Source organism: Ahaetulla prasina, chromosome 13 (genome assembly GCF_028640845.1).
Source record: "Ahaetulla prasina isolate Xishuangbanna chromosome 13, ASM2864084v1, whole genome shotgun sequence".
Taxonomy (NCBI): domain Eukaryota; kingdom Metazoa; phylum Chordata; class Lepidosauria; order Squamata; family Colubridae; genus Ahaetulla; species Ahaetulla prasina.
The window spans coordinates 22,534,946-22,558,958 of NC_080551.1; the positions used below are offsets into that span (position 1 = coordinate 22,534,946).

Below are 24,013 nucleotides of genomic sequence, written 5' to 3' on the forward strand. Positions count from 1 at the left end.
TAATGACCTTTGCGGCATTTCTCCCCCATGGTCGGTCACAGAATCAAAATCCAGAGGCTTGGCAACAGACTCATATTTACGACGATTGCGGTGTCCCAGGGTCGTGTGATCCCCTTTTGCGACCTTCTAACAAAGTCAACGGGGGAAGCCAGATCCACTTAACGACGGTGTTACTTAACAACTTCAGTGATCCACTTAACAACTGTGGCAAGAAAGGTTGCAAAATGGGACAAAACTCACTTTAATAAGCATCTCCCTTAGCAACAGAAATTGCTGTCGTAAGTCGAAGAGTACCTCTACTTACCGATAGGTAAGCACCATTTAAGGCAGCAAATCCTGCAAATAGCTGCAAATTTAAGTCACGCTATCCCTTTTCATATTATTTTTTACAGTTTGTAGCTAAAATGTTCTCATTTGGTGTAATCATGTTCCTTTTCACTAGATCACAACAGCTAAGTCACACTAGTTCAGTTCACAGTCTGGGCAAAAGAGAAGATGATTAACTTGAAGCTTGGTGGTTTCATTCAGATCCTGCAGACTGGACCTGGATGCTAAATTAACTCTTTTCTGTGTTTAAAGATGCCGAACTGTACATGAATGAAATGGCCTTTGTTTGCAGTAAGTCTAACTAAACTTAGTACATGGTGCAAACATAGCTACTACCCTGTTTCCCCCGAAATAAGACATCCCCTGATAATAAGCCCAATCGGGTTTTTGAGCGCATTGCAATAAGACCAAGCGCTTATTTCAGGGTTCAAAAAAATATAAGACAGGGTCTTATTTTCGGGAAAACACAGTAAATCTTCAACCAATTGAATGTATCGTGTGAATGAAGCTGTGCGACTCAACCTATCGTGGGTTGCTTTATGATTTAATACCCTTGTGACTCCAACAACTAGCATTTGTGATTCAGCTGATGATTGTGCAAATAAGCCGTTGATGCTACTGGTTTGGGCTTAAAATATGAACACAGCCATCTGATTTATACATGGTTCTCTGCCATATATGATTCCGGTCAATTGTTTATTCCATGAACCATGTTAAATCCTACTATTTGTTTATTCATCAAAGCAATATGGCATGATAAAAAGTATGAACTTGTCTATTTTAAACCCATGTTTTGTTTTTGGAAGTTTTAATCATCTAGGCTGCTGACAAATGGCAGTGAACTCACATAGAATAGAATAACAGAGTTGGAAGGGACCTTGCTTAGGCAGGAAACCCTACACCACTTCAGACAAATGGTTATCCAACATCTTCTTAAAAATTTCCAGTGTTGGAGCATTCACAACTTCTGCAGGCAAGTTGTTGCACTGGTTAACTGTTCTCTGTCAGGAAATTTCTCCTTAGTTCTAAGTTGCTTCTCTCCTTGATCAGTTTCCACCCATTGCTTCTTGTCCTGCTTTCAGGTGCTTTGGAGAATAGCTTGACTCCTTCTTCTTTGGGGCAGCCCCTGACATATCGGAAGACTGCTATCATGTCTCCCCTAGTCCTTCTTTTTATTAAACTAGACATATCCAGTTCCTGCAACTGTTCTTCGTATGTTTTAGCCTCCAGTCCCCTAATCACCTTCTTTGTTCTTCTCCGCACTCTTTCTAAAGTCTCCACATCTTTTTTACCTCGTGGTGACCAAAACTGGATACAATATCCCAAGTGTGGCCTTACCAAGGCATTATAAAGTGTTAGTAACACTTCATGTAATCTTGATTCTATCCCTCTGTTTATGCAGCCTAGGACTGTGTTGGCTTTTTTGGCAGCTGCTGCACACGGCTGGCTCATATTTAAATGGTTGTCCACTAGGACTCCAAGATCCCTCTCGCAGTTACTACTATTGAGCAAGGTAGGTACCACATACACTGTACCTGTGCATTTTGGTTTTCTTGCCTCAATGTAGAACCTTACTCGAAATTCAAAATGTGTTGATTTCTTTGTGGCTTTTCAAGTGCTACTTCTGTCCCATCGTCCCTTATAGTGACTTTTGACTATTTTTGCTTCTAATGAACGAGCAAAACCACTGCTATCAAACCACCTATCTTCTCAGCTTAAGGAGCGGCCAGCAGAGTTTACTTTTCTCCTTTTGGCGCTTTTCCTGTTCCTCATTACCTGCCAGGTGACCACGTTTCAAACCTACCAGTTTCCCGAACAATGGAAAGCGAGTAAGAGACGAGATTAGTTGCCACCACCGTTCCCATAGCAGCAACTGCCCTATTCCTCTTGGCCTGGGGAAAGCTAGTGCCTACAGAAGCCAGGCTAATCAAGTGGGGAGATTGCTGTTCATTCCCCATTTATTCTGAGATTGCCACTAGGCAGCTCTGATTATTGAGAGGTAAGCAGGAATGATAATCGCTTTTTAAAATCCCTTTCCCCCCCCTGCGATTTCCCCTTTAACAGAACGCTGGGCTCATTTGCTCAACACATCAGACAGTCCAGGGGAAAAAAAACGTAGCTTTTTAATTAGAATAATTTCTAATTTTGCTCTCTGATTATGGAACCTTGCCAACGGTGGGATTTAAATAATTGAACAACCGGTTCTCTGCCCTAATGATTTCTTCCAACAATCAGTTTGCCAAACTGCTCAGAAAGTTAACAACCATTTCTCCCGAAGTGGTGCGAACTGGCTGAATCCCACCACTGAACCTTCATTCTATATACACTTGAGTTTTGGCTGGATGTGAGAATGTTTCTTTCTGGAGATAGTCTTTCCAACAGCGTTTGTTTTGTTTAATTGAGGCATTCAATTTATTTCTTCTCTTTAGCAGAATTTTTTTTCCGGGGAAAATTCCCCCAGAGTCTACTTTCTCTTTATTACATCTACTAAAAGTTGCTCCATTTTTAAAGGGTGTTTTTCCCCCCATTCCTTCTCTTATTGTAGCTTTCTGTGTATGTATCACTTTAGCCTTGGATCAAACAAAATCTTTGTTTTGCATTCTTGATTTATGGAACATTATTGTATTTCCAGTCTGTTAAATGTTTTCCCTTAAAATAAAGAAAGAGAAAGTTTACTTCTGGCCAAAAGATCCAAATATGAATTTAATCCAAATTTTGGCATTAGATAAAACGGTTCAGTAAACTAATGGATATTGCCTAAAATCAGGGATGAAATCCAGCAGATTCTGACAGGTTCTGGAGAACCGGTAGTGGAAATTTTGAGTAGTTTGGGGAACCGGCAAATAACACCTCTGGCTGGCTCCAGAGTGGGGTAGGAATGGAGATTTTGCAATATCCTTCCCCAAGGAGTGGGGAGGGAATGGGGATTTTGCAGTATCGTTCCCCTGCCACGCCCACCAAGCCACACCACGCCTACCAAGCCACACCTACAGAACCGGTAGTAAAAAAAAATTGAATTTCACCACTGCCTAAAACATATAGAACTCAAACTTGCAACTATATTACGAAAGATCTTGTTTTTATAACCGTCCTCTAAAACAATCGGCTGAATGAAATAATGCCCTTATCCTGGATGGTTTAATAAATTGAACCGTCTCTTTTACCCGCTGTTTTGCAGAGTAATGACTTAGCGGAAGCCACCTAATGAATTGAGGTCTGCATTTAGGACATTAGAATCCATTACCTCATTGTCTTTGGTCAAAAGTACGTTATAGGAATGAAGATTTGGTCCATGAGAATAGAGAATGTGAAATTTTGGAACGTAGTTATTGGAGGAACAAACTTGGGACTCAGGAAGGAGGGCCAATATTTGGGACCGTTTTAAATTGCGAGTGTGAGATTTTCATTCTGTGCTGAAGAAACCTTTTCATGCATTGGGGAAAATGCTAGTTTTGGGAAAATGGGTTTTTTTTTAGGTTCTTCAGACTGGATTCACAAACCTCCATCAGCCAGAATTCCAGATTGGAGCATTACATTGATTTCAGCCACGTTGCTCAGGAACGGGAAGTTTTCCTGGGATTCTCAACTCCTTCAATGTTACTCCGTAAGTGGGCTGGATTTGGAAGTTTGCCTTCCCGATACGGAGGCATCGATGGAGGTTTCCAACGCAGCTCTGTGGAGGCGGGAAGCTCAAGACTCCCCAGCCAAGAATCAGAAAATACCAGCGGGAACCCCGTGTCCTTTCAGTCACTTTTGGCTGCAGAAAAGATCCTTCCTTCAAAGAGTCCTTTTCCATCACAGGTAAGCGCTCAGGTGTTTCGGCTGGCTCTTAACCTTTGCAGCAGGGGTGAAATGCTCCTGGTTTGGACCGGATCAACCGATCCGGTAGCGATGGCGGAGGGTGGTTCGGAGAACCGGTAGCAGAAATCCATGCTCCTCCCCAATCACCCGGTCGCCCGCTTCCCAGCTTGCCGCTTCTTTTTAAAAAACGCTTTTAAAAGGTAAAAAAAAAGACTCTGATGATCACAGCTGAGCCGTGCGATCGTCAGAGGCTCTTTTTAAAAAAAACTTTTAAAAGCATTTTTTTTGCAACCTATTGGTCCGAATAGGTTGTAAAAAATGCTTTTAAAAGGTAAAAAAAAAGGCTCTGACGATCCCAGCTGAGCTGCCTGATCGTCAGAGCCTTTTTCTTTACTTTTAAAAGCAGTTTTTTACAACCTATTTAAATGCTTTTAAAAGTAAAAAAAAAAAAGATCGCACACCACAGGTGATCACCCCCCCACCGGCGCACGCTGTTCTACTTACTCCATGCCTCCTTTTGTCGTGCACTGCGCGCATGCGTCTCGCATTTGGTGCGTGGTGTGCACAGCCAGCGAACCGGTAGTAAACCAGTTCAGATTTCATCGCTGCTTTGCAGGTCAGGGAACTCCCATATAGGAAGTCCTCGACTTGCAATTATTTGTTTAGTGATTGTTCAAAGTTACAACAGCGCTGGAAAAAATCGATTCATGATCGTGTTTTCAGAGTTATCCCCCTTTGCAGCGTCCCTCATGGGCATGTGATTAAAATTTGGACGCTTCTAGAAATTCCCTGGCATCTTTGGACTTAATTGAATAGAACTGGAAGGGACCTTGGAGGTCTTCTAGTCCAGCCCCCGGCTCAAGCAGGAGAACTTACACCATCTCAGACAAGTGACTGTCCAGTATGTTCTTAAAAACCTCCAGCGATTGAGCGCCCACAACTTCTGGTGGCAAGCTGTTCCACTGATTCATTGTTCTCACTGTTGGGAAGTTTCTCCTTAATTTCAGGTTGCTTCTCTGCTTGATGAGTTTCCACCCATTAGAATAGAATAGAAAAGAAAATGGAATGGAATGGAATAGAATAGAATTTATTGGCCAAGTGTGATTGGACACACAAGGAATTTGTTTTGGTGCATATGCTCTCAGGGTACATAAAAGAAAAAGAAAAATTATTTCTTGTCCTGGTCTCTTGGGATGGTCACATTTTCCCAATTGAGTTTTGCAACTCTTCTTTTCTTTTTCAGCTAAAGAGGAATGGGGCGACAGCAGCCCAGGCACTCAGCAGTCCACAAAGTAACCCAGGAGGAACCAGCATGAAGTTCCTACACCCTGGACCTCTGAGAGCTGCGTCTGTGGGGTCCCAGCCTGGTACTCAAGCCAACCACAATAGAATGTAGGTTTGGAATAAACTGGACACGAAGGGACCTGGAAACTGGAAAGGTCATACCAGCTTTTTATACCATTTCGACAGCATCTTAGAGATACAGAGCCAGTTTGGGGCAGTGGTTAACACGTCAGGCTAGAAATGGGAGACGGTGAGTTCTAGTCCCCGTTTGGGCACAGAGCCTTGGGCCAATCTCTCTTTCGCAACCCTAAGAAGGAGGCACAGCCAAATCCACTTCTAAAAAGAAGAAAAGTGCAAGGATTTGTCCAGACAGAGAATTGGACACAATTGAATGTAAGGGGCGGGGGGGGGGGAGAAAGGAAGGAAGGTACAGTCAGCTAGAGCAGGGGTCTCCAACCTTGGCAACTTGAAGCCTGGAGGACTTCAACTCCCAGAATCCCCCAGCCAGCAAAGCAAAGGTTGGAGACCTCTGAGCTAGAGGGCAGCATCAAGCTGACCACTGTAGCCAAAGAACCAAACAGACAGCAGTGCCTAGCTGGCATGAAAAAAATTAAAGGAGAAAGCGCTTGGTTAATACATCGAAAGATGACAAAGCAGAAATCTCAGATCTTTAGTCTAGACTGGACAATTTGAAAAGGAGACACACACACCCCCAATAGGGTCTCCTGCTTTTGAACAGGGGGTCAGACTAGAAGACCTCCAAGGTCCCCTACCAGCTTTGTTATTCTGTTTCTCTGTTATACTTCTAAGAGCAGCATGGCTCAGTTATGGGGTTTGGGATTTCATTGCTAATAACAAGAGGAAAAACAGAGGCTTTGGATTCGGTTTCTCAGAGGCGCTTTGGCGTAAAACCCCTGTTTTTCGCTCTTTAAAGCGGCCTTGTCTTTTTGCAAAATCACAGGTTGCTGCAGCCATGCCACCTTGGGAAAAGATGCGGCTTGTATCTTTCAAGCAGCTTTGAAGAGCATGAAGACTCATTGATTATATTGCTTTATTATGTGATTATAAACCTCCCAGAGTCACTTAGGTGAAACGGGCAGTGTAGACATTTAATAAACAGATAATAAAAAGACTACGGTTGTTCTTATGTATGCACAATAAGGGCCTGACAGAAGTTCTGTCTTCAAAATCCTTTTAAGAACAGAACAGAACAGAACAGAACAGAACAGAACAGAATTCTTTATTGGACAAGTATGACTGGACAGAAGAAATTCGTCCTTAGTGTATAAGCTCTCAGTTTTCATAAAAGCTACAAGTGATAAATCATTATCATAGTCATCATAAAAATATATTCGTCATAGTCATAAGATACAACACTTAGTGAGAGTCATAGGATACTAAATAAGCAATCAACATAAATCATACAAGAATACTAAATAAACAATATAAACTGTAAGATACAAGCAATAAGTTTACAGATATAAATAGAGAAGGAGATAGGTAATAGGAAAGATGAGAAGAATAATAGTAATACAGCCTTAATAGTTTAACAGTTTTGAGGGAATTAGTTGTTTAGCAGAGTGATGGCATGGGATAAAAAAAACTGTTCTTGTGTCTAATTGTTCTGGTGTTCAGTACTCTATAGCGTCGTTTTGAGGGTAGTGACCTCAAAACGATGCTATAGTAGGATTAGGAGTTGAAACAGTTTATGTCCAGGATATGAAGGGGTCTGTAGATATTTTCACAGCCAGCTTTCTGGCTCATGCAATATACAGGTCCCCAATGGAAGGCATGTTGAATTATATCCCTGGGATGTATTTTCTCAAAGGTGCTTTTTTTTCAAGGGGCAACTGGACTTTTTTGTTTTTGTTTTTTGAAGACGTTTCACTTCTCATCCAAGAAGCTTCTTCAGATCTTTATTTATTTATGCATTTATATTTACACATTTATTTTTGGCAGAGACGTTCCAAGGGGTGTGGAGTACCCCATACAATCTCCCGGTTCAAATCTTAGGAGGAGGAATTCCTTATCCCACCTTCCTAACTACAATACAGAGGATTTTAATTTCGATCAGCCATTGGCTAGAAAAAGATGGAGCGGCTCACAGCCGGATCTGCAGGCAAACTTTTTGGAAGAGACACCAAGGAACGTGAAGCTTAGAGAGGCGGGCAACTCGCTGGCAGGACAACCTAAAGAGTTTGGAGCACGGAACCTTGAGTTGGAAGTTGACATGATGGAATTTGAGCTCTGTTCCCTAAAAGAGAAGGTAATGTATGACCTTTCCCTAATCTGTGGACTGTACAGGTAACCCTGGACTTACAACAGTTCATTTAGTGACGGTTTGATGTTACAGCAGCACTGAAAAAGGGACTCACAGCTGTTTTTCACACTTAACGACCGTTGCAGCATCCCTACGGTCCTGTGATCAAGATTCAGACACTTGCCAACTGACTCGTAGTTATGACGGTTGCAGTGTCCCGGGGTCACGTGATCAGCTTTTTGGACCTTCTGAAAAGCAAAGTCAACAGGGAAGTGTTGTGACCCAGGCTCAAGTAGGTAGTAGCAGACACAATCGGTTCAAAAACAAACAGACTTTATTAGAACAGCTGAGAATTAAACCCATCCTCAGCATCGTCCAAACTAAATCAAAGCAAATTCTTCATAACACAACTCTTCAGTCTTATCACCAACCTTGGTCTAATTAGGCAAACTGCCAAAGGCTTTTCTTGGCAAAAGCAGAAGATGCCGACAAGAAATAAATGCAGCAAGACAAAGGAGCAAGGCTATCAACGTTGTTTTCCAGCAAAGAGCCCAAACGCTGTTGCTGGTCTTTTAAGCCTTATGGGAGGGGCCAATCATCTCTTAGCCCTACTCCTGAGTCGTCCTCTTTGCTTTAGCTGCTCTTGCCTTCTGGCAGCTCTTCTCATGCGTGCATCAGGAACAGGAAGGCAGATTCACTTAATGACCACGTTGCTAACCTCACTAACTGCAAAGATGATACAATGGGTCAAATTATCTTCTCGGTGAAAGAATTTCTAAAGCAGATTCTCTTTCGCCAAAGAGAAATTGTTAAGGGAGAAAATACAAGATTATTTTTTCCTCTGGTTAATGCATAGGCCCCCCCCGGTGAAATTTCCCCTGACTCTCTGTCTTTCCTGCAGCAGATGGAGAGTTCCTATGCCTACCTGGAAAAGGAAAGGAAGTGGTTGGAAGTGATTCGTTCAGAAGGCAGGACACGAAAAGGGGAACTGGATGATAAGTGAGTAGCCCCCTTCTTGGAGAACAGGAGTACCATATTTTTCGGAGTATAAGACGCTCCAGAGTATAAGACACACCTTAGTTTTTGGGGAGGAAAATAAGTGGGAGGGGGAATCTGCCTCTGCCTACCAGCATCCATCGGTATTCATCTGGCTAGCATTCTGTCAGTGTGTGAGAGTTGAGGGCTGTTTGGAAACTGAAACAGTGTTTGCTGCGGGAGCAACAAGAGGGGAGACAGCAAGGAGCCTGGGTGTGGCTTAGGTCTGTTGCTCTGAGTCTGTGCTAAAGCTGCAAACTAGTCTGCTGCTCAAAACTGAAACCGTAAATAAAGAGAGAGAAACGGAAAAACAAATCAAAACAACAGAGAAGAAAAATCATCTAGCCATCGTCTCTTGCCCGCTTCAATCCTTTAATTGCTGTGCTTTTTTTTTTTTTTAACTTGCCACCCAAATTCCTTTCCTGGATCTTTATCTCTGTCAGAATCTGCTTCTTGGCTATTCAATCTAGGACTGACCGGTTTGATCGCCTTGAAGTCCACAGGCGTTCTGTCCTCCTTCGCCTCCGCCCGAGTGATGGCTTAATTAGCTGGCACTATCAGCTCTGGCAGCAGAATAGCGAGCGTCTGCCAAGTGTCTCTGTTATCTCTCTTGATGCCGATGAGTCACCCAGGAACAAACAGTACTTCAGCTCTAGTTAAGCAGTTGATTTGCCTGCTACGAAGAGGCATAGCAGCCCTCGCTGGTTTTATATCCTATGGGGTGTGGTTCCATGACTCAGCACTTCCTAGGCCTGCCCCACCCCTGCTTCTGTTGTTCCCGCCTCTCCTGCCTACGAAACCTAGGGTCCAACCAAGCCTGATTGCCATCAGCTGGGTCTGGAGGTGTGGCCTGGGGGGAGGAAAGAGTCAGGGGATGGAGGCCTCGTTATCTCTTCCACCTGGCCTGCTTCTGGCTCCTGGAGCTGAGCCAGGCAAGCCGGTGCTCCCGAGGTAAGTCCTGATGGTCCTTCCCCCTCACTTTCTGGCAGGAGGCCCGGCTCGGGGGGCGCAGACACCACGGGGCTCGCAGGAGTCTTCTCCAACAATCCCCAGAGATGCAAGGAAAGGAATCCATCTTCTTGTTTGGTGTGTCTTTCAGAATCTTCAAGATAGAAATGGAGTTGGCCAAGACGAGGTCTTACTTAGGTAAAAGGGATCACCACTTGCTTTTCCAGGGTCTCGGTCACAGCAAACATCTGGTAAGGAAAACCTTCCAAACTTTTAACATCTGGATCTGAAATGGCCCCAAACTTAGATTTGTTTTGCAATTATGCAACGAGGCACAATGCGGCAACAGCGCAAAGGAGATGCATGATAGAACGGAATTTCCTGACCATCGCTGTACTTTTTGAATCGTACATGGCTTCAAAAGAAACTGTTGTGACCTAGACGTTCCCAAACAACAACGGAGACTACTTGTGCCGACAAAAAACCCTTTTTTATTAAGTTACTGTGAATTTCTCACATTCACATCCAACAAAGTCTTTCAAGGGAGCATTTACAGTCACAGACCTTATCCGGCTTGGAGAGTTGCCAGGCCGATATCTTCAAAACTTGGCAAGGAGTCACAAACGAATTAAGTGAACTAATTGTCTCCTGCAAACTCCACTCCCCTTTTGCTCCTCTTTTATTCCCTATGGGAGGGGGCCATTCATCGTCCACCTGTGGCCTTACTCCCAAGTTGACCCTTGTCCCTCAGCTGTTCTCAATTGTGACCGAGGCCCAAGTATTGATTACCAAACACAATTCAGTCCTGAACAAACTTATTTTATTAGAACAGCTTCTCAGCTTAGTCCAAAACAAATTCTTCATAAACAGTCCTTCGGCTTTTATCACCAACCTTTGTTGTCTTTGGCAACCTGCCAAAGGCTTTTCTTGGCAAAAAACCCACAAAGTTCAAACATTGTTTTATTAAATTATTAATTTAATATGGGCACAGTTAGCCTGCTGCAATACTGCATTCTAACCACTGGGAGGGAAGGAAAAAAGGAAAGAAAATACCAATAGCATTTAGACTTATATACTGCTTCACAGTGCTTTACTGCCCTCTCTAAGCAGTTTACAGAGTCAGCCTCTTGCCCCCAACAGTTTGGGTCCTTATTTTACCCACCTTGGAAGAATGGAAAGCTGAGTCAACCTTGAGCCATTCAGGATTGAACTGCTGGCAGTGGGCAGAGGTAGCCTACAATGCTGCATTGTAACCACTGGGAGGGGGGGAAGAAAGGAAGGAAGGAAAGAAGGAAGGAATCAGTTTACAGAGTCAGCCTCTTGCCCCCAACAATCTGGGTCCTCATTTTACCCACCTCGGAAGGATGGAAGGCTGAGTCAACCTTGAGCCTGGTGAGATTCGAACTGCCAAATTGCAGGCAGCTGGCAGGCAGCAGAAGTAGCCTGCAGTACTGTACTCTAACCACTGCACCACCGTGGCTCAAAATAAATAAATAAATGGAAATAACTCTCTTCGGACCCAGGAAACGTTGGACGTTGGCCAGGAGCTGAGGAACCTTCAAAAAAGCCTGTCTGCTTTGAAGAACTGCATCAAGACCTTGGAAGAAAAACGAAATGAGATGGTGCAGCAGCTGAAATGCGTCAAGGAGGTGAGTCTGAACAGGCAGCAGGGAAGGACTAGGGGAGGCATGATAGCAATCTTCCAATATCTCAGGGGCTGCCACAAAAAAGAGGGAGTCAAGCTATTCTCCAAAGCACCAGAAGGCAGAACAAGAAGCAATGGGTGGAAACAAATCAAGGAGAGAAGCAACTTAGAACTAAGGTGGAATTTCCTGACAATGAGAACAACAGTGGGACAACGTGCCTCTAAAGTTTTAAAGAAGAGATTGGATAACCATTTGTCTGAAGTGGTGTAGGGTTTCCTGCCTAAGCAGGGGGTTGGACTAGAAGACCTCCAAGGTCCCTTCCAACTCTGTTATTCTATTCTATTCTATTCTATTCTATTCTATTCTATTCTATTCTATTCTATTCTATTCTATTCTATTCTATCTCCCTCCCTTCACTTCTTTTTCCAACACCCTTTCTGAGCCAATTCAAACTCAGCTCTTGACTTCTCCGTTGTTATATACGTGATGGTCCGAGAACTATTTTTAAGAACCCATTTCTCTTCCTTTGGGTCTTCAGGGAGAGCAGAGCTCAGCCAGCCACCCAACAGCCACAAAGTCACTGGAAACCAAGCGAGAAAGACACCAACTCCAAGCTGCTTACAAGACGCTCAAACAGGTGGGTATCAGGGGTGAAATCCAGCAGGTTCTGACAGATTCTGGTGAATCGGTAGTGGAAATTTTAAGCAGTTCGGAGAATCAGCAAGTACCGCCTCTGGCGGGCCCCCAGAGTGGGGTGGGAATGGAGATTTTGCAATATCCTTCCCTTGCCACACCCACCAAGCCACACCCACAGAACCAGTAGTAAACAAATTTGAATTTCACCACTGATGGATAGGTATATCTATATCTATATCTATATCTACATCTATATCTATGATCTATGGTTCAAGGCAACAAATTGCCCTTGTATTTTTTTTTTATTTGCATTTATATCCCGCCCTTCTCCGAAGACTCAGGGCGGCTTACACTATGTCAAGCAATAGTCTTCATCCATTTGTATATTATATACAAAGTCAACTTATTGCCCCCAACAATCTGGGTCCTCATTTTACCTACCTTATAAAGGATGGAAGGCTGAGTCAACCTTGGGCCTGGTGGGACTAGAACCTGCAGTAATTGCAGGCAGCTGCTGTTAATAACAGACTGTCTTAACAGTCTGAGCCACCAGAGGCGCTATTTTGAGGCGGGAGGCTCTTTTCCTTTTCGAAGGATGCCTTTGTCTGTAGTTTATGAATGAAAAATGGGCTACGAAGGATCTCTCTCGTGACAACTTCATTGCAGAAGAACGTGGCTTTGCTTCAGCAAGTCCAGCATCTCAGTTTGGAGTTGAAGCATGCCCAGAAAAAGCAAGAAGAATCCGGGGACCAGATCTCAGCTCTCAAATCAGAGCTTCCAAGCAGTAAGAATCGGGCCATTCAACAGGAAGAAGAGAAAGTCCTCATGAAGGAGGAGATGGAATCGGTCAGACAGGTAAATCTCAGTTCTGGGAATGGACTGTGTTCCTCGTCTTTTTAGAGACAGGACCCATCCAATAAAAAAGCAAGAGTGGAGCTCAGCTTCTGTCGTGTCCCACTCCTCCTGACGGCTGGGTCTGGAAAGTCTGTCTCAAGCGTGGCCACGAAGCCTCTGCAGCTTTGCCAAGTCCTGTCAGAGTTCTCAGGGCAGGCAGGAATCCAAGGTGTGACTTCAGCAATCAGATTAGACTTTGCCTGACTCAAAGAATGCCAGAAAGCAGATCCTTTATATAGGCCACGGGGTGTGGCTCCATGACTCAGCACTTATCCAGGCCTGCCCCTCCCTTCCTTTTGCTGACGTCGCCTCTCCATTCTCCGGAAGCGGGGATCTGTCCACCCTCCAGCTGCCGGCAATTCCATCTCGTGACTGGCTTCATGCTCCTCATGCTCACACGCTGTGTGTGTGGGGGTTTATTTGCTCAGTCTGTCCGGGCATGGTGCCAGGACTGGGGGCTGGAGGCATGCCAGGCCCTTCGTCTGCACTATCAGTCTCTGGCTGAGATAACAGGAGATGAGAGGGGCCCGGCTGCGGAGAGGGGGGCGGGCGAGGCACAACAGCTTCCCATACCTTCATGGACACAGCCATGCAGTTTTCTTGGCCGTAGTATCAGTCCACACTATCTTCTCAACATGTTGTGAATCTTCTCAGTTTAGCTTACAACCCTTGGATTTCCTGTTAAGTCTTCTATTGTGATGGAATGCGCACCTGGAGAATCAGTGGATAAGAGACTCAGCAACACAGTTTTCCCAGAAAGGGGCTTGGATGAAGAGACTGCAATCCTAAAGCTGGATGGGAGAGGGGGGGGGAAAAGGTTCAAGGGTAGCCACATCCTAGAATCTCTCAGGATATATCTACCGTGTTTCCTCTGAAAATAAGACTGGGTCTTATTTTCTTTTGACTCCTGAAATAAGCACCAGGCCATATTTTTGGGGAGGTCTTATTTTCGGGGAAACACGGTAGTAGTAACACAGAAGAGAATATTTGCAGCTCAGGGTTGTGCTGTGAACAGGGTTGAATTTTGTAGCACAGGGTCGAACCGAGGGCTGAGCTTTGGTGCTCCGTGACGTTGGTTGTTTTCTTGCTGACATTTCATTACCTGATTAGGTAACAATATCAATGCTAGAAAGGAGGGGGCTTGCAGGGTGGAGGAGGAGGATACTGGAATCTCTAAGGATATATCTAGTAGTAATATAGAAGAGAATATTTGTAGCTCCGGGTTGAATTGTGGAGTCCTTAGTGCTCTCTGAGGTTGGTTGCTTTCTTGCAGGCACAACTAGGTAACCTCATCAGTGCTAGAAGGAGGAGTAGGGTTTATGATCATAGATTGAGAACTACCTGTAATTTTTACCCAGTTGAACCCAGCTCACGTGGGCCAGGTGAACAGATTTGAAAACTGACACCATCCACTCTCGCAATTCTCCTCCCAGTTGAACGAAGAGCTCTGTTCTATAGCAGCTGAGGGACACCAGAGGCTGGAAGCTCTTTTAGAAAAGCTGCATCTTCTGGAGGAGGAGAAGAAGTCCCAGGCGAACCACATCCAGGCTCTGGAGGACGAGCGGACCCGGTTGCTGGAAGAGAAGGAGCAACGCCTTCTCGAAAGAACGGGGGAGCAACAGGGCCAGGAGGAGAGCCGGAAAGCTCTGCAGGCAAGCTGTGAAAATCTCAGGTAAGAAGCATTCAGACGTTCATCCCAACCTGGGGGCTGTAATCCAACGTTTTAGGAAGATGTCCAGCTGCTGCTGTACAAAAATCTGTGTCTTTTGCCTGTGCACAAAGCGTGCAAGGATGGAGAGCCTGTTCATCGCGAATCCAGCTTCTTTGGCCAGGAAGCGATGCAGCGTAGACTTGCAACTTTATTTCTTGAGCGTAGCCATTTCATTAGTGTTTCAAGGCACTTGATGACCTAACTTGAGTCAAGAGAACAAGGTAGCCCAACGTTTAAAGAGGTTGGGCTGAAAAGGACCTGCCCTTTATGTTCCCCAGAGGCGACTCCACAGGTACAAAAATCAGTTCCCCCGATTCCTTTCCAGGTGGCTTTGAAGAATTCACAGAAGCTTTTTTCATGGACCTTCTACCTTGTTTTCCCTTTGGTTCCATAGGGAATCTCAGATCCAGTTGCAGGAGGAGAAGGGTCTTCTACAGGTTCACTGCCAGGACCTTGAAAGACAAGCCGAAAAGTTGGGCAAGCAACTGGACGAGCAACAGTCCATCTCCCAAGACTGGAGAAACCGATGGGAGGAAGTAGATGCCGGTTTGAAGTCCAAAGGAGAAGAGTTGGAGAAAATGAGGGCCCAGAACCAGGCCCTCCAAACTAAGGTGTAGTCAACAGTTTCTTGGTAGTTTCCCCTCCCCTTCCTTGACTTCTGGCTTTTCAATTGTCTTAGCTCTTTTGATTTTTCAGCTGTAGGCAAGGATCAGTAGGGTCCCTGGTGCTCTCTGAGCTTGGTGGTTTTCTTGCAGACATTTCATTACCGAACTAGGTAACATCATCAGTCCTAGAAGGGAGGTGGGTCTTTGGAGGAGGAGGAAGAAGAATAGGAGGACTGTGGGGTCCTTGGTGCTCTCTGAGCTTACTAGTTTCCTTACAAATATTTCCTTACCTAAACTAGGTAACATCATCAGTGCAGTGATGATGTTACCTAGTTTGGATAATGGAAGGTCTGCAGGAAAACCACCAAGCTCAGAAAGCACCAAGGACTCATTTCAACCCCGAGCTACAAATATTCTCCTTCATTGGTTTTTCTTTTTTGGAACGTGGCACAATGTGGTGCCGTAGTTAAGTCTCAGTGATGCCCCGGAGAACCTCTGCAGCATCATCTCAGGGCTGGCAAGCCTCTTGCCTGCTGACTTTGGGCTCTTGTTTCTTGGTAGAGCGCAGAATGGAGTTTGGAGAAGCAGAGGCTGCAGCAACTGGTCCAGGTTTTGGAGGAGCAACTTGCCGAAAAGTAAGGAAAACAAGGCAGCAAGACAGGGATCTTAAGGTATAAAGGGCCACGAGATCGCCACGGGAAATGACACGTCCATGTTCTCCAGGAAATAAAAGGTGCTTTTGACAAATAAGGCTGGCATGTCATGACAAATTCCACCAGGGGTGAAATGCTCTGAAGTCTGCTACTGGTTCGCTTCTCTACCGGTTTGCTTTGCGCACGGTGCATGCCAAATGCAGGCTTTGAGCACATGCGCACCACAGGCTCTACTGTACAGTGCTGAAAAAGGAGAAGTCTTTTCTGAGTCTTCAAAGGTAAGTAGAACAGCGAGGGGGGACGATAGCTGTGCTGTGTGATTTAGATTCACTAGAAAGCAGGATTTCCTGCTTTCTAGCAAATATAAATCGTGCGGCACAGCTGATCGTCGGAAATACCTGTTCGCCCAAACTGGTAGCATTTTTTTTACTACTGATTTTCCCGAACTGGTAGTATTTTTACTACCAGTTCGGGTAAACCGGTCCGAACCAGTAGCATTTCACTCCTGAATTCTACCCAGCAATAATAATAACAATACTGCAGTGCTAGCATTTCTGGAGGAAGAGAGCAAAATTTTTACAAAGTGCCAGGTTCCCATGACTGGCAATGCACTTTCTAGGAAGACTGTGTTACCACTGCATAAAACAGGGGAAAAAACCTTTTCAGATCTATAGGGAATGTTATTTAACTTTCTCTAATGTCTGGAGGCCTCTGTCCTCCTCTGCTAGCTGTTGCTTCTTCATTTTGACTCCCTTTTTTTGTGCCTCAAGACTTAAGCATTGGGTATGGTTTCCCGGGAGGAACTGTCTGCTGTGCCAATTAGTTCGAAAGAATTCTTGTCTCCAGGGATCAAGCCTTGAGAGACCTCAGGCAGACCGGAGATGTGGAGGGAGCTGCGTTGGAGACGAGAAGGTCATCAGAGATGAAGATAACAGGAGAAGGTCTGGGGGCCTCTTATGAGAAGGTTAGTCCTGGTCAAGAAGACATGTCTGTTGGATCTGGCACCTACCTTGAAGATGTTTGAGCTACATGTAGAAGGTATCTCCATATTCCATCCGGGTTGCTATGAGACAAGTGAGCTTGGAGACATTCAATGGGCCATGATGAAAAACCAGTTCTAGACGGGCCTTCTTGACCCAATGAAATTGTTGAATTGGGACTGATTTTTTTTGAACAAGAAGGAAGGTCTGAGGTAGTTTATTCCTTTTAAACATAAATTTGGGAGCATGTAGAATTGGTGAAGAGTAGAGAGCAATTGGTGATGTTACATCACTGTATTAGAAAAAAAGATGTGGAGACTCTAGAAAGAGTGCAGAGAAGAGCAACAAAGATGATTAGGGGACTGGAGGCTAAAACATATGAAGAACGGTTGCAGGAACTGGGTATGTCTAGTTTAAGGAAAAGAAGGACTAGGGGAGACATGATAGCAGTGTTCCAATATCTCAGGAGTTGCCATAAAGAAGAGGGAGTCGGGCTGTTCTCCAAAGCACCTGAGGGTAGAACAAGAAGCAATGGGTGGAAACTAATCAAGGAGAGAAGCAACCTAGAACTAAGGAGAAATTTCCTGACAGTTAGAACAATCAATAAGTGGAACAACTTGCCTGCAGAAGTTGTGAATGCACCAACACTGGAAATTTTAAAGAAAATGTTGGATAGCCATTTGTCTGAAATGGTGTAGAGTTTCCTGCCTGGGCAGGGGGTTGGACTAGAAGACCTCCAAGGTCCCTTCCAACTCTGTTATTATGTTATGTTATGTTATGTATATAGGCTTTAACCAGGAGAATAAGGAAGTAAGTATTTGGAGTGGTGCAGTGATCTAGAGGCAGAGCTCTCGCCTCACAATCAGGAGGCTGTGAATTCGATCCCAGGTAGAGGCAGATATTTCTCTCTCCGGATACAAGGGGAATATATCTGCCGAACAAAATTCCGCATTGGCAACAGGAAGGGCATCCGGCCAGTAAACGCTCTGCTAGCTCCATTCAGTTGTCCAGGACTCCACCCTGCAAGGATTGTGGAGTCGTTAAAAGATGATGAATAAGGAAGCAAGTGTTTGGAGAGATATTTTGGAAGGTCACAGTAGTTCATAATCTGCAATCGGTTCACAAAAACCTTGAGAGGTGTGGGTTAATTTCCCATGTCATGAAAGAGAAGTTACAGTCGGGACATTCTTGCTGACCCAGAGCTCTGGTTTTTTTTTCCCCTTCTAGGGGCGTCCTGGTGGCTTGGAGGCAAAGATTGCTGGGTGTCAGCTGGAAGGTCTCAGGCTACAACATCATTCAGTGACCGAGCAGGTGAGATGTCAGTCATGGCATTTGTTCACCTTCCCATCTTTCTCCCCTCTGCCATCTCTTTGAAGGCAAGGAGAGGACGATTGAAGAAATAATACCACTTTATAAGGCCTTGGTAAAGCCACACTTGGAATCCTGCATTCAGTTTTATAAGACCGGGTCTTGTATTAATTTTTGCTCCAAAATTAGGGCTTATTTTCTGGTTAGGTCTTATTTTGGGGGGAATGCGGTACTAAATGCATCCATCCAGCTGACAATCTTACCTGGGGCTTATTTTAGGGGGGGGGTAGGGCTTACATTACGAGCATCCTGAAAAATAAAACTAGGACTTATTTTTCCGGTTGGGTATTATTTTCGGGGAAACAGAGTAGTTAGTATGGCATTGGTAGCTTCTAGAACCCCTCAAGTGTGGGTTTAATTTTCATTAACCAGACTATTATTTCTATCTGTGTCTGTTCTCCAAAAGCTGAAGGAACTCTTCAGACAGAGGCAACAGCCGCAAGCCGGAGCCAGGAAACATCAGGATTGGGGAGTCAAGAAAAATAACTCAACAACGCCTCAGAATGTTCCACGAGTGCTGGTGAGACTCCATCTTTCCATCATCTTGATGGGCCACCAGTCGAGTTCGAGTTGCAGGGATACCAGCTTTGTTTTTGGGAGGTGGGGATGGAACAGGGCTGACCAAACAGTCACAGAATGGGTTCTAGGTTCTTCAATTCTAGGTGGGAGGATATCAGATGCTGGAGAATACCAGCGAGTGTTTTGCGGGGGGAACCAGTTGGCCATGGTAGGAATTAAGATGCTGGACCAAGCCATGCTTTAGATCGATCCAACCGCTCAGCTTTTCTCATAAGATACGATTTTGAGGACGGGGTCTTAGCCTCGAAGATGAAGAACCATCAGCGATGCCCAGAATGACTTCCAGTTTGCTTCTCCCAAAGACCACTTCACAGGAATCCCTCGGATGTTCATCGGAAGAAAGCCGTTTGGAATCTGGAGACCCATCCAAAAGGGGGGAAGAAGAGCAGAGCCTTCGAGAGCAGCTGAAAGCAAAAACCGATGCGGTAAGTGCCACTTATTTGCATCCTCAAAAACAACTGCAGAGAAAGAGGGTGGTTTTTTTGTCAATTGCACTCCAGTAGATGGAAGATGCTCCTGAAGATAACTCGAACCATGTACGGCAGGGGTGTCAAAGTCAAGGGCCAGGGATGTGAAATGGAATATGTTTTATGTTATATTTTAGATTATGTTTGTTAGTTACAATACCCTGTATTCTGTTCTGGGAAGTCTCGGGGGGGGGGGAGGAGGGGGGAAATGGGGGGGGGGAAGGGGAAGATTATAAATTGATTGATTGCCATTGTACAGGAATAATGGTAGAATTAAACAAGTTGGAATGGTGTAAAGTCGGGACTGCTCGGTAACCACTCCCGAAGGGAAAGGGTAAGGAAAGAGGAGTAAAGAAGGAAGAAAGTAGGTAGGCAGGTAGGTAGGCAGGAAAGAAGGGAGGGAGAAGAAAAGAATAGGAGGAGAAGAAGAAGGAGAAGATAGAGGGTTAGAAAGGATAGTAGTGAGAAGTGGGAAAGAGGTGGGGAAGTAGGAAAGCGAGGAGAAGGAAGGTGGGGAAAGTCGAAGAAGGATGAGAAGGGTAGAAAGGATTAAGGGAGGGAGTGGTGGTCGAGCAGCCCTGATGGAGTATAATTTGAGTATAGGATCGATTGTTGGATAAGTGATTGTATTGTACACTGGTCAAATTGTGGGAATTATTATGGAAAATAAAAATTTTTGCTCTGGCAAAAGTCAAGGGCCAGGGGACAGATCCAGCCTGCGGGGTATTTAGATCTGCGTGGGGCCACCCTGGAAACAGCAAAGGACCAGCTGCAGTGCCTCTGCCAGTGAAAATAGGCTCCTGAGCTCCTGGGAGGGATGCAGGCGGCCCTCCCGTGCTCCATTTTCACTGGCAGAGGGCTGCAGGAGGCTGTCGCAGCTGAAAACGGCGCTCAGGAGCCTATTTTCACCGGCGGAGTGCTCAGGCCGCCACTGGCGCCCTGGACACAAGTGACGTCAAGCTGGCCACGTCCCCCCTCCCCCCATGGCCACCCATGATCAAACACAACCGTGATGCGGCCCTTAATGAAATCGAGTTTGACACCCCTGATGTATGGGATAGCTATAAGGCACGGAGACTCAAGAAAGATGGGCGGGGATTGAAGTTTACTCAAGAGCAAGGCCGACACTATCTTTATTTTTGTTCAATTCATTTCTTAACTCCGGGTTCTTGAAATGGGTTTAGATCAGGGGTCTCCAACCTTGGTCCCTTTAAGACTTGTGGACTTTCAACTCCCAGAGTTCCTCAGCCAGCTTTGCTTTAAGCTTTGCTGGCTGAGGGACTCTGGGAGTTGAAGTCCACAAGTCTTAAAGGGACCAAGGTTGGAGACCCCTGGTTTAGATTGCAAAACCTGCCCTTAAATTCTCGGTGATTGAAAAACAAACTGTATGTCACACTTGCAGTCGAATTCCACCCATTTAAACGATGACCGAGTAACGCAAACATAAGAGGGTTGCATTTCTGTATGGTGTTAGTTTCATTTTCTTTTTCCTCGGTGAAGTTAAAACCATAATTCCCGGGTTTTGGGACCTGGGGAAGGCTGTCACAAGCATTCAATGACTGATTTGAGCTTTGGGGAGAAGTTGATTTGAAAAAAAAAAAAAGAAGGCAGGAGCAAAATAATTTCAATAAGACCCGAAAGTAAAGCGGAGTTACTCTCATCATCTGGCTGCAGGCTCTTAAAAAGTTCTCGGCTCCCTCTTTGCAGCATTCTGTTAATTTTGCTTTCTCACTTCCAGATTTCCGCCATGGCCTGTGAAATTCAAACTTTGAAAGAGAAAAATGAGAACTTAATGCAAGGTGAGGAGCTTTAAGCTCTAATTTTTTTTTTATTTGAATTTATATCCCGCCCTTCTCCGAAGACTCAGGGTGGCTTACACTGTGTTAAGCAATAGTCTTCATCCATTTGTATATTATATACAAAGTCAACTTTTATTGCTCCCAACAATCTGGGTCCTCATTTTACTTACCTTATAAAGGATGGAAGGCTGAGTCAACCTTGGGCCTGGTGGGACTAGAACCTGCAGTAATTGCAAGCAGCTGTGTTAATAACAGACTTAGTCCGTTGAGCCACCAGAGGCCCAATTTCAGTGAGGTCTCAACTTTACTGCAAGACCAAAAGAGATTAAAATGCTTTCCTAACTTTTGTTTTAAGATTCAAACTTTTGTTTAAAAAAAATCTTGGCTGCTTGCTCTGAGGACTTTTGGTGCAAGAGCTGCAGGATGTACAGGTAATCCTCGACGTACGACCACAATTCAGCCCAACGTTTCTGTTGCTAAGTGAAACGTTTGTTTGTTAAGCAAGTTTTGCCTGGTTTTATGACTTTTCTTGCCACGGTTGTTAAGTGAGTCACTGCAGTTGTTAAGTAAGGAACACGGTTGTGAAGTAGATCTGGCTTCCCCATTGACGTTTTCGCTTGTCAGAAGGACACAAAAGGGGAAATTGTGACCTCGGGACTTTGCGACCGTCACAAATATGAGTCAGTTGTCAAGCATCTGACTTTTGATCATGTGACTCTGGGGAGGCTGCAACGGTTGTTAATTGTGAAAAAGGGTCATAAGTCACTATTTAAAGTGCCCCTGGAACTTTGAACAGTCCCAAAGGTGCTTTTTACAAGAGGCAACTAGACTTTCTGGTCTTTTTTCTGGTCTTTCTTCTTTTCTCCTTTCTTTCTTTCTTTTTCTTTCCTTCCTTCCTTCCTTCCTCTTATTTTCTTTCTTTCCGTTTCTTCCTTCCTTTCTCTTTCTCTTAGTTTCTTTCCTTCCTTTCTTCCTTTCTCTTTCTTTCCTTTTTACTTATTTTTTCTTTCCTTCCTTTCGCTTTCTCTCCTTTCTTTTCTTTTCTTCCTTCCTTCCTTCTCACTTTTTTCTTTCTTTCCTTCCTTCCTTTCTTTCTCTTTTCTTTCTTCCCTTCCTTTCTTTCTCTTATTTTTCTTTCTTTCCTTCCTTTCGCTTGCTTTCTTATTTTTTCTTTCCTTCCTTCCTTCCTTCTCTTTCTTTCTCTTTCCTTCCTTTTTTCCCTTCTTTCTTTCCTTTTACTTATTTTTCTTTCTTTCCTTCCTTCCTTTCTTTCTTTCTTTCTTTTCTTCCTTCCTTTCTTTCTTTCTTTTCTTTCTTTCTTTCCTTCCTTTCGCTTGCTTTCTTATTTTTTCTTTCCTTCCTTCCTTCCTTCTCTTTCTTTCTCTTTCCTTCCTTTTTTCCCTTCTTTCTTTTCCTTCCTTCCTTCCTTCCTTCCTTCCTTCCTTCCTTCCTTCCTTCCTTCCTTCCTTCCTTCCTTCCTTTTCTTCTTTGAAGATGTTTCGCTTCTCCTCCAAGCAGCTTCTTCAGCTCTGAAGAAGAAGAGCTGAAGAAGCTGCCTGAATGAGAAGCAAAACATCTTCGAAGAAAAACCAGAAAGTCCAGTTGCCTCTTGAAGAAAAAAGCACCTTTGGGACAACCAAAGTCTGAGAATCGACTGAGAGTAGACATTTGAACGGTCACTAAACAGGCTGTCGTTAAGCCGAGGACCGCCTGTAGCGAACGGATGGCTGCTTAAACCAAGCTCGGCTTTCCTCCCAACAGCCAAACTGAGATTCCAGGAACAGATTCAGCACATCCGCCAGCTTTCAAAGCGAAGAGAGTCGGAAAAGAGTCACAAGGAGCTGCAGGTTCCAAGACTTCCCACCAGCCCCCGAGATGACGGGCGAAGGGATCGTTGCCATGAGATTCCGGAGGTTTCCTCGCGGAAGGATGACGCTCCATCCTCTTCCCATCCCATAGAGATACAGGAAGAGTCTCAAGCCTGCCTTGAGGAGGAGCCAAATGACCCCTCTTCGAACATCAGGACGGTGCAAAGAGGCCCCTTGCTTCTCCCTTCTGATGCATCATCTCTTCAACTACCTGGGACCCTCTCAGGTCCATCTTCAGCATCCGACAAGCTTTTATTAGCCCCCTTGGTTTCTCCCAAAGGCCCCCTCAAGCAAGTTGACGAGGAAGGAGCTTTATTCAGGCCCCGCAGCCCAGGGCTTTTATCCCCCAAGCCTTTTGGGGCCCCGAGACCGTGGTCCCCTTTCCGAGAGAGGGCCGAATCGCCGGAGAACAGAAGAGACGCGTAGCAAACCAGGATTGGTTCCTGGGACAGAAGAAACCGTCAGGCAGGGGGATCTGACCTTGGGAAGGAAAGCTCTTGTGTTTGCACTGAGATTCCCCCCCCCTCCTGCTCCTAATGAGGTTTCTTCTCTTTCTAAAATATATTATGGTATTTAAAAAAAAACTGGATTGGATTTAATCTTTGCCTAGTTATGGCAACTTAGAACTAAGGAGAAATTTCCTGACGGTTAGAACAATTAACCAGTGGAACAACTTGCCTCCAGAAGTTGTGAATACTCCAACACTGGAAGTTTTTAAGATGTTGGATAACCATTTGTCTGAAGTGGTGAAGAGTTTCCTGCCTAAGCAGGGGGTTGGACTAGAAGACCTCCAAGGTCCCTTCCAACTCTGTTATTCTATTCTATTCCATTCCATTTTATTCTATTCTTTCATTCTTCTATTGTATTCTATTCCATTCCATATCTTCTTTCTTATTCTATTCTATTCTATTCTATTCTATTCTATTCTATTCTATTCTATTCTATTCTATTCTATTCTATTCTATTCTAAGGGCTTCTTTTAATCACAAGATTGCTTAAAGCTAGTATTGCAGTTGGGGGGGAGATCTATTATCTCTTTGGCAGAAAGGAATGTGGAAAAATAAGAAACCACCATAAACACAAGGAGGGCAGGAACTTGGCTTACTTTTCAGAGCTCAGCTGGGGCATCCGATTAAGTGTCTGGCTCTTGCA

General features: G+C 44.7%; 1 protein-coding gene across 1 annotated transcript; it reads left to right on the plus strand.

Moving 5' to 3' along the window:
* The first annotated feature begins 1,664 nt into the window (after positions 1 to 1,664).
* On the plus strand, positions 1,665 to 23,404 carry LOC131184867 (restin homolog). Its single transcript, XM_058156671.1, has 18 exons — positions 1,665 to 1,840; positions 3,804 to 4,128; positions 5,372 to 5,520; positions 7,372 to 7,678; positions 8,574 to 8,671; positions 9,807 to 9,906; positions 11,179 to 11,304; positions 11,840 to 11,938; positions 12,604 to 12,792; positions 14,265 to 14,503; positions 14,937 to 15,153; positions 15,709 to 15,782; positions 16,647 to 16,764; positions 18,008 to 18,091; positions 18,555 to 18,668; positions 19,030 to 19,152; positions 20,933 to 20,993; positions 22,755 to 23,404. Exons 2-18 carry the CDS (start codon positions 3,922 to 3,924, stop codon positions 23,285 to 23,287), a joined length of 2,838 nt encoding a protein of 945 aa, XP_058012654.1. The 5' UTR covers positions 1,665 to 1,840; positions 3,804 to 3,921; the 3' UTR covers positions 23,288 to 23,404.
* Positions 23,405 to 24,013: the final 609 nt, after the last annotated feature.